Source organism: Punica granatum, chromosome 8, assembly GCF_007655135.1.
Source record: "Punica granatum isolate Tunisia-2019 chromosome 8, ASM765513v2, whole genome shotgun sequence".
Lineage (NCBI taxonomy): Eukaryota > Viridiplantae > Streptophyta > Magnoliopsida > Myrtales > Lythraceae > Punica > Punica granatum.
In genome coordinates this window covers 838,269-854,692 of record NC_045134.1, presented here as the reverse complement: position 1 = coordinate 854,692, position 16,424 = coordinate 838,269, and the positions used below count along the sequence as shown (strand labels likewise).

The 16,424-nt window shown below is 33.8% G+C and overlaps 1 protein-coding gene across 3 annotated transcripts; it reads left to right on the top strand.

Annotated features, from left to right (window-relative positions):
• Nucleotides 1-8,445: 8,445 nt before the first annotated feature.
• Nucleotides 8,446-12,302, top strand: LOC116189357 (pentatricopeptide repeat-containing protein At5g04780, mitochondrial). 3 transcript variants are annotated; one of them, XM_031518992.1, is made up of 4 exons: nucleotides 8,449-9,031; nucleotides 9,200-10,406; nucleotides 11,327-11,521; nucleotides 11,631-12,302. In XM_031518992.1, the coding sequence occupies exons 1-2, from the start codon at nucleotides 8,512-8,514 to the stop codon at nucleotides 10,396-10,398; spliced, it is 1,719 nt and encodes a 572-aa protein (XP_031374852.1). In that variant the 5' UTR covers nucleotides 8,449-8,511; the 3' UTR covers nucleotides 10,399-10,406; nucleotides 11,327-11,521; nucleotides 11,631-12,302. The 3 variants fall into 3 exon arrangements, with proteins under 3 accessions (XP_031374851.1, XP_031374852.1, XP_031374850.1); XM_031518991.1 differs by having other exon boundaries at nucleotides 8,446-10,406; nucleotides 11,324-11,521; XM_031518990.1 differs by having other exon boundaries at nucleotides 8,449-10,406.
• Nucleotides 12,303-16,424: the final 4,122 nt, after the last annotated feature.

Here is a 16,424-nt window from a genome sequence, read left to right as displayed (position 1 = left end):
TATATTTATTTACGATCCTTTTTCTTTTTTTTAGGGGTAAGAACATTTTTAATGCCATTTGCCGGATAAGAATCTTTGAAAAATAGATGACTTTCGGTGTGTTTGTGCCATTCAAGTGCAGTACTTGTAATCGGTGTGTTTGCGTCATTCAAGTACTGCACTTGAATGGCACAAACGCACCGAAAGTCATCTGTTTTCAAAGGGAGATTCACATAGGTCACTTATCAGCTATATGAAATGTTTCTCTAGTTTTATGTGTGTGTACATACATTATATGGGTTTCAACTCTAGTCTAGTCTAACGGAAACTATAACGACTGCCTTCAAGGAATATATAAAACGATGTTCCTATTCTACAGTATATTGGGGGATGTATCATGATATCTCGGGTAGGCAAGCTCGTACATATTATTGGAGAGCACGTAAGCGATTCGTATATATACTTGCCCAAATTTAGCAAATGAGGCGTTATTGGCTTTTTGATATTCCTTTGGATCTTCTGGTAGGCCCCGAAGTAACCTAACCATGTGATTCATGACAAATTAAAGAGAGGACCTACCCAAGTCATCTTGTGGTCAACCCCTATTGGCAATTAAAGGGGCCACAGCGTGCCTATGTCTATTTGATATATCATATTTGTCTGCCACAAGTTGATATGGATGTACATGCGGCTATCTTTAGATGGTCGCGGGTCTTTCGAGTAAGATTTGGAGAAGACATAATGCTATCGCTTTGTGCATATATAAAATCAGCACCACAATATAAAGATTTGATATGATAATAAAATTTTTACCTCATATATCCTATGATTTAATATATTTTTTTAAAATCTATTATATACTTTAAAAAGTGTCAAATCTATCATATGATTTATATTTTTCTCCAAATCTATCCCACCGTTATATCTTCGTCAACGTTTAACGATTTTGCCACTGTGACCTTTTTATTCAGAATAGATTTGAGAAAAAAATTAAATAATAGAATAGATTTGAGAAAAGAATTAAAACCATGTGATAGATTTGGAGTATACTAACGTTTCATTGATGTAAGATATAACGGCGGGAAGATTTTGAGAAAAATGTAAACTATGTGATATATTTAATACTTTTTAAAATATATGATAGATTTGAAAAAAATGTTAAACTATATGATATATGACGTAATTTTTCCTATGACAAAAATAATTCGCACAAAATCTTGCTTCGTTACAAGCATATCCCTTTCCGTTAAGTTTTCTCAATCGACTTGTTAATCTACTATATGGTCATTGCACCAGACAAGTTACGGAATAATCCATTCAATGATAGTATACTATACTGATTGAGTCAACCGATTTTTTTTTCCTTAATACAAACTTGTTTGTTCTCGTCTTTATCGATCATTTCGATATCTTAGAGAAACATAAAGTAGGAAAAGGCGATTGGTGTGTATCTTGAAAGGGAAAGGACATGATAAGCCACGAGAAGGCTATAGAGAGGAAAAGGATATTTCATATTTGGCTCTTTATCACTCCCCTAAGCTTCTACCTTTAATCAGATTAATTAGTTGCACATCTCATAGTGATCATTGGGACGGATCCAAAAGAGAAGCCCACTTGTGTTGTGTGAGTGTGTCTGCTTAAATTGTCAATAGAATAGCGCGGTCAATATAATAATCAAGAAATGCATGGCAAAGGGTTTGGTCATTGTCCCCCATGTACTCTTTTTTTTTTTTAATGTGCGCTTTGATATTCTAAAATTTAATGAGTCTTGAATAATTCAATTCATGTTTAGTTTATTTATTGAGGAGTAAAACTCTTTCGATCATAAATTTTATTCATTTATAAATTTCGGATATGAAACCTACTTAAAGGAAACAAATACTAAACTCTTTAAACGAATCTACATCGGAATTGTCCCATAAACTTGGCCCCAACACAAAGCTAATGTATATGTATAGTTTTGCCTCATATCCTTCCAATAATTTTTAATTTTATTTTTGTGTAGGAGATTTTGTCGCTCTCACTTTCTGTACTTCATTGTTTCCTCACCTTGATTTGACACATCAATATCATATATTTTCCCATCAAATCAAAGCTATAAGAGAGACAAACAATTCAAGGGAAATTCAATTTACCACATATAAAATATATTTGTATGTATATATACTTGGTAGGTCCGTTGACGTTGGGCTCGACCATGTGACCTCAACTAGGTCAAAGAAAAGTCCATTGGGCTGATGATAGGTTCTCTCCACTCATCCGCCTTTTATAAAGCAGCGAAACTCCAAAATCAACACATAGGATTCACTATGGCATGTTCGATTAGAGCTTGATGAGAGAATGGGTTGTCTTGCTAGTTCCAATTTCATATTCATTTTTAAAATATTTAACTATTTGTCTTTTAAAAAAAGAAATGGCCTATAGGGCCAGGACGGCCTGAAATGAATCGGGTCGGCCCAGCCCTGTTCTATAAGCTTCGGGCCGCGATAGCTCAGGTCAAGCCCGGTATTGCCGGGCCAGGCCGGGTCATATTTTGACACCCTTAGACCTAGTCATGCATTTTTCACTTAAATTTAATTGATATTGTTGAAATATACTACCCACAGTACAAGTTACTAACGAATCTATATATATATATATATATATATATATATATATATGTATATATATATATAAACCGGAAGCATTTTGAAAGTTATCGTGGAGAGTACGTTCGTTTTTCATATTCTCGAGTTTCTATTTTATCTTTTAAAAAATGCGAATAAATTAATGTAAATATAAACATTACTTAACCATAAAGTACGTAATAATAATATAAATTTTAATAATAAAATAAAATAAAATAATATAATATAATTGTTCTTAATTCAATCTTATAGGTCGATTCATAAAGTATTTAAATAGAGATTGTTACTTATGGAAATATTATGAATAAGATGCATCAATATAATAACATAATAAAGGTCGGTCGAAAAATACATTATGTATTTTTAATAAGGATATTGATTTATTAAAATTTTCAGATGTTCTATAATGATTGTATTAAATTGAAATATAATTTAGCTATGAAGTAAATAATATATGTTTTTCATCATATTTATACTGTGCATGATTTTATTTATTAGTTTCACCCTGCATTGCACGGGCATCTCTAATGGTTCTATGTGTATGCAAACATTGCAAAGCAACGGGAAAATGAAGAAGTGGATGCATTTATATGCTTCATGTCATAATGCCACTGCCACCTTTCTTGTGCCTCTTCTTCACAATTTGGAAGTTGAAACCCCCAAATTCCCAACTGATCGTTGAGCTACCTTTCACTTACACCCTTCTAATTAATTATGAAAATAATCCCAAGGTAAATACTGAATGCTCATTCAAAAAATAGATATTAATCGATTTTTCAAGACATTTACTCCAATTTTGAAATTCACGTCTTTCTTATTAACTCCCCAACCCCAATTGGATGCTTCATAAATTGCATGATGGAATACATTGTTTAGTAATATATCTTAATGTAATGCGTGCACGTACATTTATGAACCCATAATCAATCCATGGTATTGATCCACATCATAGTCTTATTTCGCAGCAGTTAACATTTATCAACTTCGTCATATTATTTTCGGGAGGATGAAAATTCAGTTGCCCGATGGGTTAAAATTGTGGCACTGAAGAAGGTTCGGCTTCACAATTTGAAGCCCGAGAGCGTGAGGTTTGGGCGAGAGATATGCACGTTTATGTTGTGGCATTTCCAACGTGGTAAGCTGCCGGGTTTAGAGACTTCGACAATGTCCTCCGACGGGTTAATAGATGATAACCCCCATCTATTCAAGTTTCCTATTTAATATTCGCACCAAATTTTGTGAAAGTTCAAACCAATTACTTTATAAAATCATACAAAAGATCAATCATACTTAGAGTTTCTTATATGAATATTTACATCAAATGTTGCGGTAATTCAAACAAATTCAAATATCGATTTACTCCAAAAAAATTAATGCATAATCTCATTCATTTTTTATGTTTCTACCGTAGCTATTTTAAATAGGCTCTCGCGGGTTTTGCAATGTACAGACCTCCAATTGAGTGAAGAAAATCTACCACATAAATTCAGAAATTTTTTATGATCTTCTGATTGTCCATCTTTTCATTTTCGTGTATTACGGTATACAACACAAACATAAATATAAAAGTTCGTTCCACATTCGCGCCTTCTGGCGACAATAAATTTCATTAATATATAATTTCATATATATAATATATATAAAATAAACCATCATTACAATTTATTTCTAAGATTTTATTTATAAAACAAATAACTACAAAAACTATAAAAAAGTAAATTCCCGCGCAGCACATTTTGATTTTCTGTTATATCTTCACTTCTTGTATTTGCACTCACCCCTGTATTGCACTATGCTGCTATCGATTGGATGGAGGTAGCCTACGTCCTTCCTGTCGCAATCCTTACGTTCTTTCTTTAAGCTCTTGGTTACCTTGCACTGGCGATGATTTCGGTCCAAAAGCAGAGGTTCTGCATCCCGAGACCTGTCGTGGGTTGGTCGCAAAACTTCTGATGAAATATGGTGTCCTGGTGGCCGACTAACTGGGAATCTCCTTCTCCGGTTATAAGAGCGTCCTCACCGCTTTTCTCATGTCCTTCTGGATTGGCTTCGTCATTCTCTGCCACTGGTCGGTGGGACTACGGCATGTTGGACCACGCGCAATCTTTCTGCACTGAAAATTTTATGTGGGTGCTGCAGTACACTGTCAGGACGCTTGAGAAGAAAGGCAGGATCGATCATGCGTTCATCTTCTTCATCAGTGGCATATGGATTAGCATCATTCTGAGCTTGATTTCCTGGGCGCGTCTTATTAATTTTTTGTGTTAGCTCTCTGATTTTGTGCTTGCTTCATTCATTCATTCTTTCACCGATTTCAACTCCGCAGGTCGAAGATTCGTACGAGAGGCGCCATGCAGCAGTGCCGCCTGCTTCTCCACCTGCTTGGCCATCTGCCACTGGATTGTTCCCATTGAGTCATGAACTATTATACGATGCTCCGTCTTGGGGCGGAGCCAATGAAGGAGCAGGGGGGCAATTGCCCCCCCCCCGAACTTTAAAATTTTTAAATTTTATCTCAAAAATATGCATTCTTTTAATGTAAAATTAGTACTTTGCCCTCTTGAATTTTGAAATTTTTAAATTTTGTCCAAAAAGTATATATTTGTCCCCCTAGATAAAAATCTTGGCTCCGCCCCCGACTCCGTCATACACGTGCCTCGAGGCATTGTACAAAGGAAAATGATAAGAGTATACCGGAAAATGAACTATTGTATGATGCCCAGTCATACTCGTGTCTCGGGGAGTCATACGAAGGAAAAAGATAAGAGTACGACTGAAATGAACTGTTGTAGGATGCCCGTCCTACTCATGCCTCGGGACATCGTACGAAGGAAAAAGACAAGAGCACGATGCAAATGAATTGTTGTACGGTGCCCAGTCGTATACGTGCCTCGGGGCGTCATATGAAGAAAAAGACAAGAGTATGACACTCATGAATTATTGTACAATGCCCCGTCGTACTCGTGCCTCGGGGAGTCATACGAAGGAATATTAGTGATATTAGTGAAACTGGAGATGATATAATAATTTCTCAAGTTTGGTCTAGAGAGTCGGAAGAATAAATTCTTTGATAAAAAAGAATATGTATATATGTTATATGCACATCTATCAATCTAAATCTAAATCTAAATACTATTAAGTTGTAGGGTTTGGAACCTTTATAAAGAGAGTTTGATTTGCTTCCATACTCTTTCAATTTGTATTAATTTAGCTTTATTTTAATAATTATTTTTATTATATTATAATTTTTATTGAATAAAAGAAGAAAGCAAGTTTGTTTATTAGGCAATTTACAAGTATTTTATTTGTTTTGCTTTACTTTTAATAATTTATCTTCTTATTTTTTTTCCAATTCAAACTTCATTAAATGGAAAAAAGGATGCAAATTTTGTAACATGTATTTTACTTTGTTTTTAATAATTTTATTTACTATATTTTAAAAATTTATTCAATTTTTGAATGAATAAAAAAAGACAAAAGAAACAAAATTTACTTTATTAGCCAATTCAAAACAAAAAAAATACTAAAACATATTACCATAAGTCTTTTGGGTTTTAATTATAAAAATTGAGCCTAGCTTATAGCAATTAATATAAAAATTTTCATATTCTTATGAAAATTAATGAAACATATATGTAATTTATCATAAAAACTATATATATATATATGTACAAGTATATTGAAAAGTAAAATTTTTAAAAATGGAAAAATAAAATTAATGAACAAAGATAACAATTAAATATTTTTAATAAATGCAATTAATTTATCTAAATCTCGGCTCATTATATAATAATTAAAATAAAATTTAAAGAATATTAAAAAAAATTAAAAACAAAGATAATAATTAAAAGTATTTAATAAGTGTAATCAAATCTACATAAATCTCTACGCGACATTATAAAAATTGATATAAAAACTTTCATATTCTTACAAAAATTAATGAAGCACTTATATAATTTATGGATTTTTACGCCATATCTTATGGTTTTAGCATTTTCTCAAATCTATCTCATGGGCCAATGGTTTACATTTTATTCCAAATATATTATGGCGTCAATTTTTTTGTCAATGAAACGTAAATGCGCCCTAAACCTATCACAAAATTTTAATTTTTTCTCAAATCTATCCTATGATTTTATTTTTCTCTCAAATCTATGTCGGATAAAGGGCCAGTGGCAAGAATGATTCCACTTACATTCCACGTCAGCAGCACCATTAAATATTGACAGAGAAATTAACGCCATGATAGATTTGAAATCAGATGTAAATCATAGGTCTTTTTGGGTAAGTTTTAAATCATGTAATATATTTGAAAAACGAGTGAAATCATGAGATATCTAGCATGAAAACCCCTATAATTTATCATAAAAACTAAACATATCTATGTACTAGCATATTGAAAAGTAAAATTTTTAAAATATTGAAGAAGAAAATTAAAAACAAAGATAATAATTAAATAATTTTAGTAAATGCAATTATTTGGATCTAAATCTCGAGCTTACTATATAATAGTTATAAGAAAATTAAAAGAATATGAAAAAAATTTAAAAAATAAAGATAATAATTAAAAGTATTTAATACATGCAATTAAATATACATAAATATCATACTAAATATAATTGAGAGAAAATTTTTGTTGTAATTTTTTTAATATATACAAGTGATAAATAAATGTATATAAACAGTTACTTAACTCGACATTATAAAAATTGAGTCTAGCTTATAGAAATTGATTTTAAAATTTTGATAGTTTAACAAAAATTAATGAAGTATATATATAATTTACCATAAAAATTAAACATTTATGCATACAAGCATATTGAAAAGCACGAAAGAAGGTTATGTAAATTGAAAATATGATATTGTATAGAATAATAAAAATCTTTATCCAGAATGAAGATTCCATAAATTTGAAAAGTATTATAAAAGAATAAAAATATATAAAATAAAATAAAAAAACATATATAACACAAACTAACATTGTGAAAGAAATTAAATTAATTCACAAGATATCATAAGAACGTTGATTATAAAATTATAAATGTATCATTGAAAGCATTCATGCAACTCTATTGAAAATTATTTTTAAAAATTTATTGAGAACTTTTATTTTTAATAATAATAATAATAATAATAATATGTAAATTAATATCATATACTGTTATAATTATTATTTGTAAAAAAATATAAATATATGAACACAAATCCGTGCAACACATGGGACACTAGTTGTATTTAATAAGAGATTTATGTACATTAATTGTATTTATTAAATATTTTTAATTATTATTCTTTGTTTTTATTTTTTTCCATATTCTTTAAATTCTTTTAAATATTATATATACCGAGTAGGAGATTTAGATAATTAATTACATTTTTTAAAAAATTATTAATTATTATAATTATTTTTTCATTTTCTTTTTTCATATTCTATTAATTTTCTTTAAAACATTTATTATGTATTCAACCTCATTTATTATGCACCCAAATAAATTCTAGTTATATACTAGGCTCATAGACCTCTTTTATAACCGAAAAAAAATTCTCCAATTGCAAGGAAAGATTGCTTCTATTTGTAAATATATATATTTTTTAATGCACGTGCAACACACATGCAAAATATACTATAAAATTGAAAATGTCCAATATAATTTTATTCATAGATTTAGTTTCTTAATATTATATATTTTTGGTAAAATATTAAATTGTCATTAAATTTAATTAATCATTTTTGCTTACTTTTGCTTACTCTTGATAAAAGATATTGTATTTTTTTGTTAGTATTTTAAATTTTTCTAATCATATTATTTTTTTATGATTTTTCAAATTTATTGTGCTTCAAGTTTATTTTACTATATGTATAGATAGATTCTTGGATGATGTTGTGGTGCGTTGACCCCAGCAGATGATCTCCTCGTGTATACACAGAGGAAAGATTCGTGCTTTTCGCCTATGTTGCCCCAGATATCTATCAGCAGTTCCCACAGCTCAAGAACTGGATCAGCCATTGAAGAACAGCCCTGTTCCAGAAGATGGGGTTGCTGCCCACGTACAGAAACTTAATCAAATCTTGCAGTCATGCGCACGAAACGGGGACGCTATCGAAGGCAAAGCATGCCACGCTCAGGTCATCCACCTGGGGCTGCACTCCGACACCTTAACTGCCAACATCCTCGTCAACATGTACTCAAAATGCGGTCTTCTTGACTACGCCCGCAAGGTATTCGATGGAATGCCTCACCGGAGCTTAGTTTCGTGGAACACCATGATTGGGACCCTTGCCCGAGTGGGAGAGGACCAAGAGGCCCTTACCCTGTTCATTCAGATGCTAAGACGGGGAAAAGAAGGTGCTCATGCTCCCTTCAGCGAATTCACTCTCTCCAGTGTCCTCTGTGCCTGTGCTGCTAAGTGTGCTCTGCTCGAGTGTAAGCAGCTCCATGCCTTTTCTGTTAAGGCCATGATGGATGAGAATGTGTTTGTGGCGACTGCATTGCTTGATCTTTATGCCAAGTGTGGTCTGATAAATGATGCTAATTCCATTTTTGAATCTATGCGGGATAGAAGTGAGGTCACTTGGAGTTCGATGATCGCAGGGTATGTTCGAAATGAGATGTACGAGGAAGCTTTAGTGCTCTTTCAGAGAGGTCAGGTTATTGGACTTGAGCACAACCAGTTCTCCATTTCTGCCATCATCTGTGCTTGTGCGGGTCTCGCGGCTCTTATTGAAGGAAACCAAGTTCATGCCATTTTATGGAAAGCTGGGTTTGGTTCCAACATCTTCATTGCTTCTTCTCTTATAGACATGTATGCTAAATGTGGGAGCATCCGTGAGGCTTACATTGTCTTTTTGGGCGTTGAAGAGAAAAATACAGTTCTGATGAATTCGATTATATCGGGTTTCGCAAAACACGCCCGCCCTACTGAAGCCATGGTTCTTTATGAGAAAATGCAGCAAATGGGAATGTACCCGAATGAAGTGACCTTTGTCTGTGTTTTAAATGCATGTAGTCATGTTGGTTCAGTGCAAAAGGGACGGAAATATTTTGATCTAATGATTAAGGAGTACAACTTGTCCCCCAATGTTCTTCATTATGCCTGTATGGTCGATATTCTTGGTCGGGCCGGTCTAGTTAATGAAGCATATGATTTGATAGCTCAAATGCCCTTTGATGCTACCTCTTCCATGTGGGGATCTCTCCTGTCTTCCTGCAGGAATCATGGGAATCTGGATTTAGCTGTGGTGGCTGCTTCTAAATTGTTTGAAATCGAGCCTGAGAATGCTGGAAATCATGTCTTATTATCAAATGTGTATGCTGCGAATAAGAAATGGGCGGAAGTTGCGAGAGTGAGGAAGTTTCTTAAAGATAGCGAGGCTAAGAAGGAGAAGGGCAGGAGTTGGATTGAAATCAAGGATAAAGTCCATTCCTTCATGGTTGGTGAGAGAAACCATCCAAGAATAGCTGATATCTATGACAAATTGGATAGAATGATGGAAGAGATGGAAAGAATGGGTTACAGGGCTGAAACTGAACATGACCTTCACGATGTGGACTCTGGTAGAAAACAGGAACTCTTAAAGCACCACAGTGAGAAACTTGCTCTTGCTTTCGGCTTGATGTGCTCATCCCCGAATGCACCTCTAAGGATTATGAAAAACCTCAGGATCTGTGTGGATTGCCACTCTTTTATGAAGTTAGCATCAAGCATCACAGGACGAGAAATTATTGTCAGGGATACAAATAGATTCCATCATTTTACTGATGGATCCTGTTCTTGTGGAGATTTTTGGTGAAAATGCTGGTAAGTTAGCCTTATTATGCTCTAAGACAATAATTTCGTTTTTTTCTGGTTTCAACAATCTATTTGCTGCTTTAGGGTTTATTTTCTATTTAATTCCGTTTTCTGAGTAAATCTTTGACTGGTTAAGGAAATGCTTGGGACGTGTCTTTTCTTTGTGCATGTGTTGCTTCAGTGTCGTGAATCGGTTGGAAATGATATGTAGGAGTAGTGGAGTTTTGCTTAGCAAGTAAGAAAAAATAAAAGAAAGAAGAAAACAAAAACCAAGCTGGTTAAGGACTCTTCATCAATTCTTTGTTAGTTTGGACTTAAATGGTAACTTGTCCTTCACACCTTGTGAGTCATGATAAAACAAGAAACGAGTTTAATACATCTTTCAGTTGAGACATTTCTAGCATCACGACAAATATCATCACGCCTAAAACATGTCTGTGAAACACAATACAGAGAATAGATGATAAAAACCAGGGACTATTGAGTTCGAAATTTACCTATGCTGTCTGATACTGTGTTGAGTCATCAAGTACCTGTCTTAAGATCAAACTTTGATCTTAAGCAGCCTGCATTACTATGATGGTTCAAGAACTGCATTTTCGATTACATCTTACTTAATGAGAAAAATCTGAAATACTACTAGCATTTACTCAGAGAATCCGGATGTAAATACGGGATTTTTGTTTATACAAATCAAAATTGATGAGATATTGTCTTATTCCATATAAGAAGCAGTTACCACCTTTAACCATTTTGGCGTTATCGAAGATGTTCATAAATGCTGACACCTCTTGACACTTGTTTGAAGTTAGTTTCTTTCCCCTGCTCTATTTTCATGAGCCTCTTCCTCCACCACAGTTATATATGTGATTTGAATTTGGGTTAATCCAATAACCTCTTGAGAACTCTCGCTTTCGTTGAACTAGCAGAGGATTTTCTCCTCCTTTGAACAAATGGGTCTCATGCATGGCTTCAAGGATAGTTTCAACAGTGAAGAGAGGACTGGTCGTCGAGAAATTCACCAGTCGATTGATCTCAACAAGCCAGTGTTGAATCCGAGCATGAGTGGACTGGGTGACCCATCTGAGATCCCCTTCTCTTGGGAAAACAAGCTCATCACCGAGGTAAATTATTCGTTTTCTTTTCCACTCGTACATGATATATATTATTGTTCGCTGTCATTACAAAATTGTTTTTCACGGTCATGATTTTTCTTTTGTCTAATGAGTGTAGTTTCAAGGTGGGTTATCTGTGAAAAATACAAAAAAGAGAAGCTCAACGGGAATTGGACCAAGGCAGAATACTTCGTGCACCAACTTGGACTTATCTCTTAGACTATCGCCACCCATACCAAGTCCGGTAGAAGACTTATTAATTTCTGGGAGGTCGATGTTTCCATTGTCCTCACATCTCTGTGCATCTCTTGGTCTTGATGGGGAAGAGCTTTCCGATCTCGGCATACCCAAGATTCCAACTATGGTCTTGAAGGGGTGTCCCCGCTGCCATATGTTTGCTATGGTGACCAAAATAACCCTGAGATGTCCAAACTGCGGTGGCTATGGGTTAGTCAGGGACTTCTCTGAGGGCCCAACTAAGAGAGTGAGAAAAAATTAGCTCCATTTGCCTTGTTTTCCCTTGGCCTAGTCGTAGATGGTGTAGCATGTGCTTCTGTAACAGAAGATCGTTGTAATCAGCACCCATGCCTTATGCTTTACTTTGTTAGTTTCGCATATGTATTTTAGCTTTCTCGTATAGCTAGAGTACCTCAGACAGAAGAGAGTTGCAACGTATCTTTGATAGATCGTTGCAGCAGAACTATTGCTAGTTATATGTGAAAATTATCTATCTAGTGTAGTAAATTAATGTGATGTTTGTCATCTCTATCAACTGATCTGTGCTTTGGTATATCTTCTTCTTTGGTATTACATGGATCGCGGGAAGAAGAAACATGAAAGGAAAGGCAAGAGTCTGCGTTGCAGGCAGAACTTGTGTTGATTATCTGAACAATGAGTTCATCATGATTTGCTTGGGATCTTCATCTTGGTTTCTTGCTCTGTTTTATACATGGAATAGCTAATGAACAGTCGGCGAATTGAATGTTCCTGATCTATTATGCATATTTGGCACGGCGGAGTGGTATCACGATATAAAACAGTCAACATTTTTGTGTAGCGGTTGTATTTCATTTGGTCGTACTAAACATGGAAAATTCTGCCAGGCGATGACAAGGGGAAATATTAATTAATGGCTTATAATTTGCAAGTAAGAGGAATGATCTGAATTCACTAATCAAACAAAGGCTCATCAGAAGAAACTTGGAAATTGAGAGACTAATCAATGATTCTGATGAAGAATAAAGACCTAAAAGTGATGCTAATTAAGGCCCGATCATCAAAACGACAGACACAGATAATCCCACAACCGATTCTTGCATTTGCACCAAACAGCCCTCTTGATTCTTCCACGTTCTTTCCATTTCCCTGCCTTCAATTTTGCCTAATTATATACTATTGTTCATCCAATTCTCTAATAATTGTTGTGCTTCTTATCTTAGCCATAATGTCTGCTGGCATCTTTATCGATCTATTTTCTTAATGATTTTTGTGGAAGTGGAAAACAATAAAAACACCGAAGATCTGAATGCATATGATTTGGATCTTTGTACGACCCTGGTTGTATAATTCCACTTAAAAATACGTATTTAACCTGTAAACACCACCGGTCGTATTAATATCCGCTCAAATTTGTTGTGGATTGAGACTACGAGGCAAAACCTTGTCGCTAAGATAGATCGAAAACCGAGCTATAGCTAGCTGAGAGGAACATACTCCAAATTCTAGGTGTGTATGTCCCTGTGTTGCGCTTGAGATGGAGCTCTAGCTAGGACCCATTGATGCACGGTGGTTAAGTTTCATGAGACATTAATAAACTAATTGTTTGGGGAATAATTACGACAATATTGATTCATTTAGGAGAGTAGGACTAATTAAAAACCAAGGTAACGAGGCAATCATGGAGGGGTCAATGGAGGCACATGTGCAATTTCTTCAACGCACACCTTTATCGTTGAATTATTCACATACAAATATGCATCTATACATATAATTAACAAATATATATAAATACAATGGTGGGCAGGAGACAAAACCAGTTCACTTCCACGCATGCATTAGTTTTTCTCTTCAAACCAATTACACAAATGATTCCGACATTCGTATCTCTCTCCCTTAGCTTAGCTTGCACAATCACATAGGGATATATAAAACAACTACAGTTTATCTCTCCTTTCGTAAGATAAACTATGACTTGCAAGCACCGAGAGATGTACATCTCACGATCACTAATCGGAACTCGCATAGATGAACTTTGCAAATTCTTTTAAATATACAATATGTATGTTTTGAGTTTTTTACTGATATATATATATATATATATATATATATATGCGAATAGGTAATAGGTTATATAACTTTGAAGTCTCTCTGTTAACCTATCACATATATATTGTTTCTGTGAGTAGCTATATGTGTATATTTCTGCAGAAGATGAAAGACAAGAAGAAGATAAAAATTTAGTTGGGGACATCGGGTTGGTACCTATGTTATGCCTGCCCCTTCATTTCGTCCCTTTCGGGATAAAACTCGGCACGCCACTTGATCATCGTGATGTTATTAATTATCACTATTATTATGTTTTGATAAGGGCATTTAATTTTTTAATTGAATGATTGTCATATAATATAATACAGACATGATGATACAACGCCTAAGTGATTTATTCCATACAAGAGTATGGAGTCTATGCACCGTACGGTTTTAGTTATGAGGAACCATTTTTTAAATATATTTTTGGACCTCTTACATTTACTTCAATTTTCTGTTTGTAATTATATTAAAATTACTTCCGGAAAAATATATATATATTTTGAATTAGGTAGATGTGGTAATTATGATGATTGGCCTGCATCCATGGCCGGATTTATTTGTCAAGACCAAGCAAATGTGCCCTATGGAGATTCATAGGACATAGGTTTCTGATTCACCAAATCTGGTATAAAATTTAATTTGATGTGTCCAACATCACATAATTTTTTGGCTCCACTTGTTTTTGCAGTCCTCTGTTTTTTTGTTTTTGTCATAGACTAGAAATTCTGCTGATATGCATGTGTATATATATATATATATAGTTCAATTCTTTATTTTTTATTAAATATTTGTAGGTGTATATATATTATATACTTAGGTAAAATGCTTAAAAGCTCAACAAATGTGTATATATGTCAGCAAATTAAATGTGTGTTTGTTGAAGGATTAATGAAGGGAAACCATTGACCTTTTAAATTTTTATTTATAATGGATGATATAACAATTTTATCAAAGGCCAGAATAAAGAAAAGAAGGGACAATGTTCGTTGGTTAGGAGTTCTCCAAAAGAAGAAAATTGCTAAACTTTACTTTTTATTCGATTTCCCTTTAAAAAAAGTAATCAATCCTTACTGACCCTAACAAATAATAATAATAATGAATAAATTAATAATTATAATAGATAAATATTGGGTCCACAGTATGTCTCAATTTCATTTTATTTCATAAATATTAATTGCATGTGCAAGGGACAAGTGTGTGCTCGTGATTCTACGGTTCCTCTCAATAAATAATTCACATGAAATTTGCCCCCCCCCCCCCCTTTGCCTTTCCTTCTTCTTATATACATATTTAATTGACATACATATCGAAGTCTTTCTTGATCAAATAACTCCTTTTCAACACATTGTATTTATTTTATATACATATATTATTTGTTTGCCGGAAGATAACTAAGATTTACATGTCGCTGTCAATTTTACTATAAAAATGAAAACAAGGTCAATGACAAGGCCATATTTGAGGATATAATATGATCAAAGGGACTCATCAAGAGGCATGCATACGATATGGGACGACAGATAACCAAGATTATAACGTACATATATGCGTTACTAACCGACCCTTTTGCACAGTTCCTCACATCTGCCGGCCCCTCCAATTCTATATTATCCAAATTCACCATTACGTCGCATGCAATTGGTTAACTTATCATTATTACAGCTTTCATGCATGTCATGTCTAAAGGCAGTGCCTATAGCTATGATCGATGATTATATACAAATATAAAGAATTTCACAAAAAGTCAAAAGGACGAAGATAAATGCAAGGAGCTAGTCGTAATTCTCGTATCTTAGCTTATTATTCTATTATGATGAGCCCAGCAGCAAATGGGTCCGTATTAGTACTTTTACTTTGGCAAATGGCTGCATTTGTTTTTTCGGCGGAAGGTAAATGGCTGCATTTAATTACGAGAATATACAATAATAAATCTACTCTGCAATTTGACAACAATCTTCTTTTCAATTTTTCTTTCTTTCCTCTTTTACTAGAGAAAATACTTGTCCTTCAATGAATATCATGGTTGTTGTCATGTCTCTATTTATCGTGTCGATCTCAACTAAGAAGACAGGGTGAATCTTCGCATGCACATTCTTGCATACACATTCTCCCTAATGGTGAATATTATGTAATCATGCGTCTCTTTGTGGAATCGTGAACGATACATATGTCTGGTATCGGTTTTGGGATGAAAAAAGAGCAATATATATATATATATATCTTTTTTTTAAAAGAAAAAAGAAAAAAAGAGGACATTTTTCATGTTAACTGCCATTGTTGTTGGTGGTGTTGGAGGTAAGAGTGGTTCTGAGAAGAGAGGGAGGCATTAAATAAGACATTGAATTCGACCACCCAACCATTGGTTCAATAAAAACGGATGAAAATTATTCACAAGAACGTGATTCAATGGCAAACTGATTAAAAGTTTTCAACGCGCGAATTTTTATTGCAGTGTAGAAGATTCAAAATTTACTGAAATCATTGCATTGCTATGATTGAAAAAAAAAAAAAAAAACTCAAACAAGATTAATTTTGATCCGTAAATTGAGAACATCTCGTGATCCGACCACATAAACTGATGAATAGCAAGGAGAGATTGGAG

Bases quoted from the DNA above. Each gene is read 5' to 3' on its own strand.
- LOC116189357 (XM_031518991.1), top strand. From the start codon at position 8,512: ATGATCTCCTCGTGTATACACAGAGGAAAGATTCGTGCTTTTCGCCTA.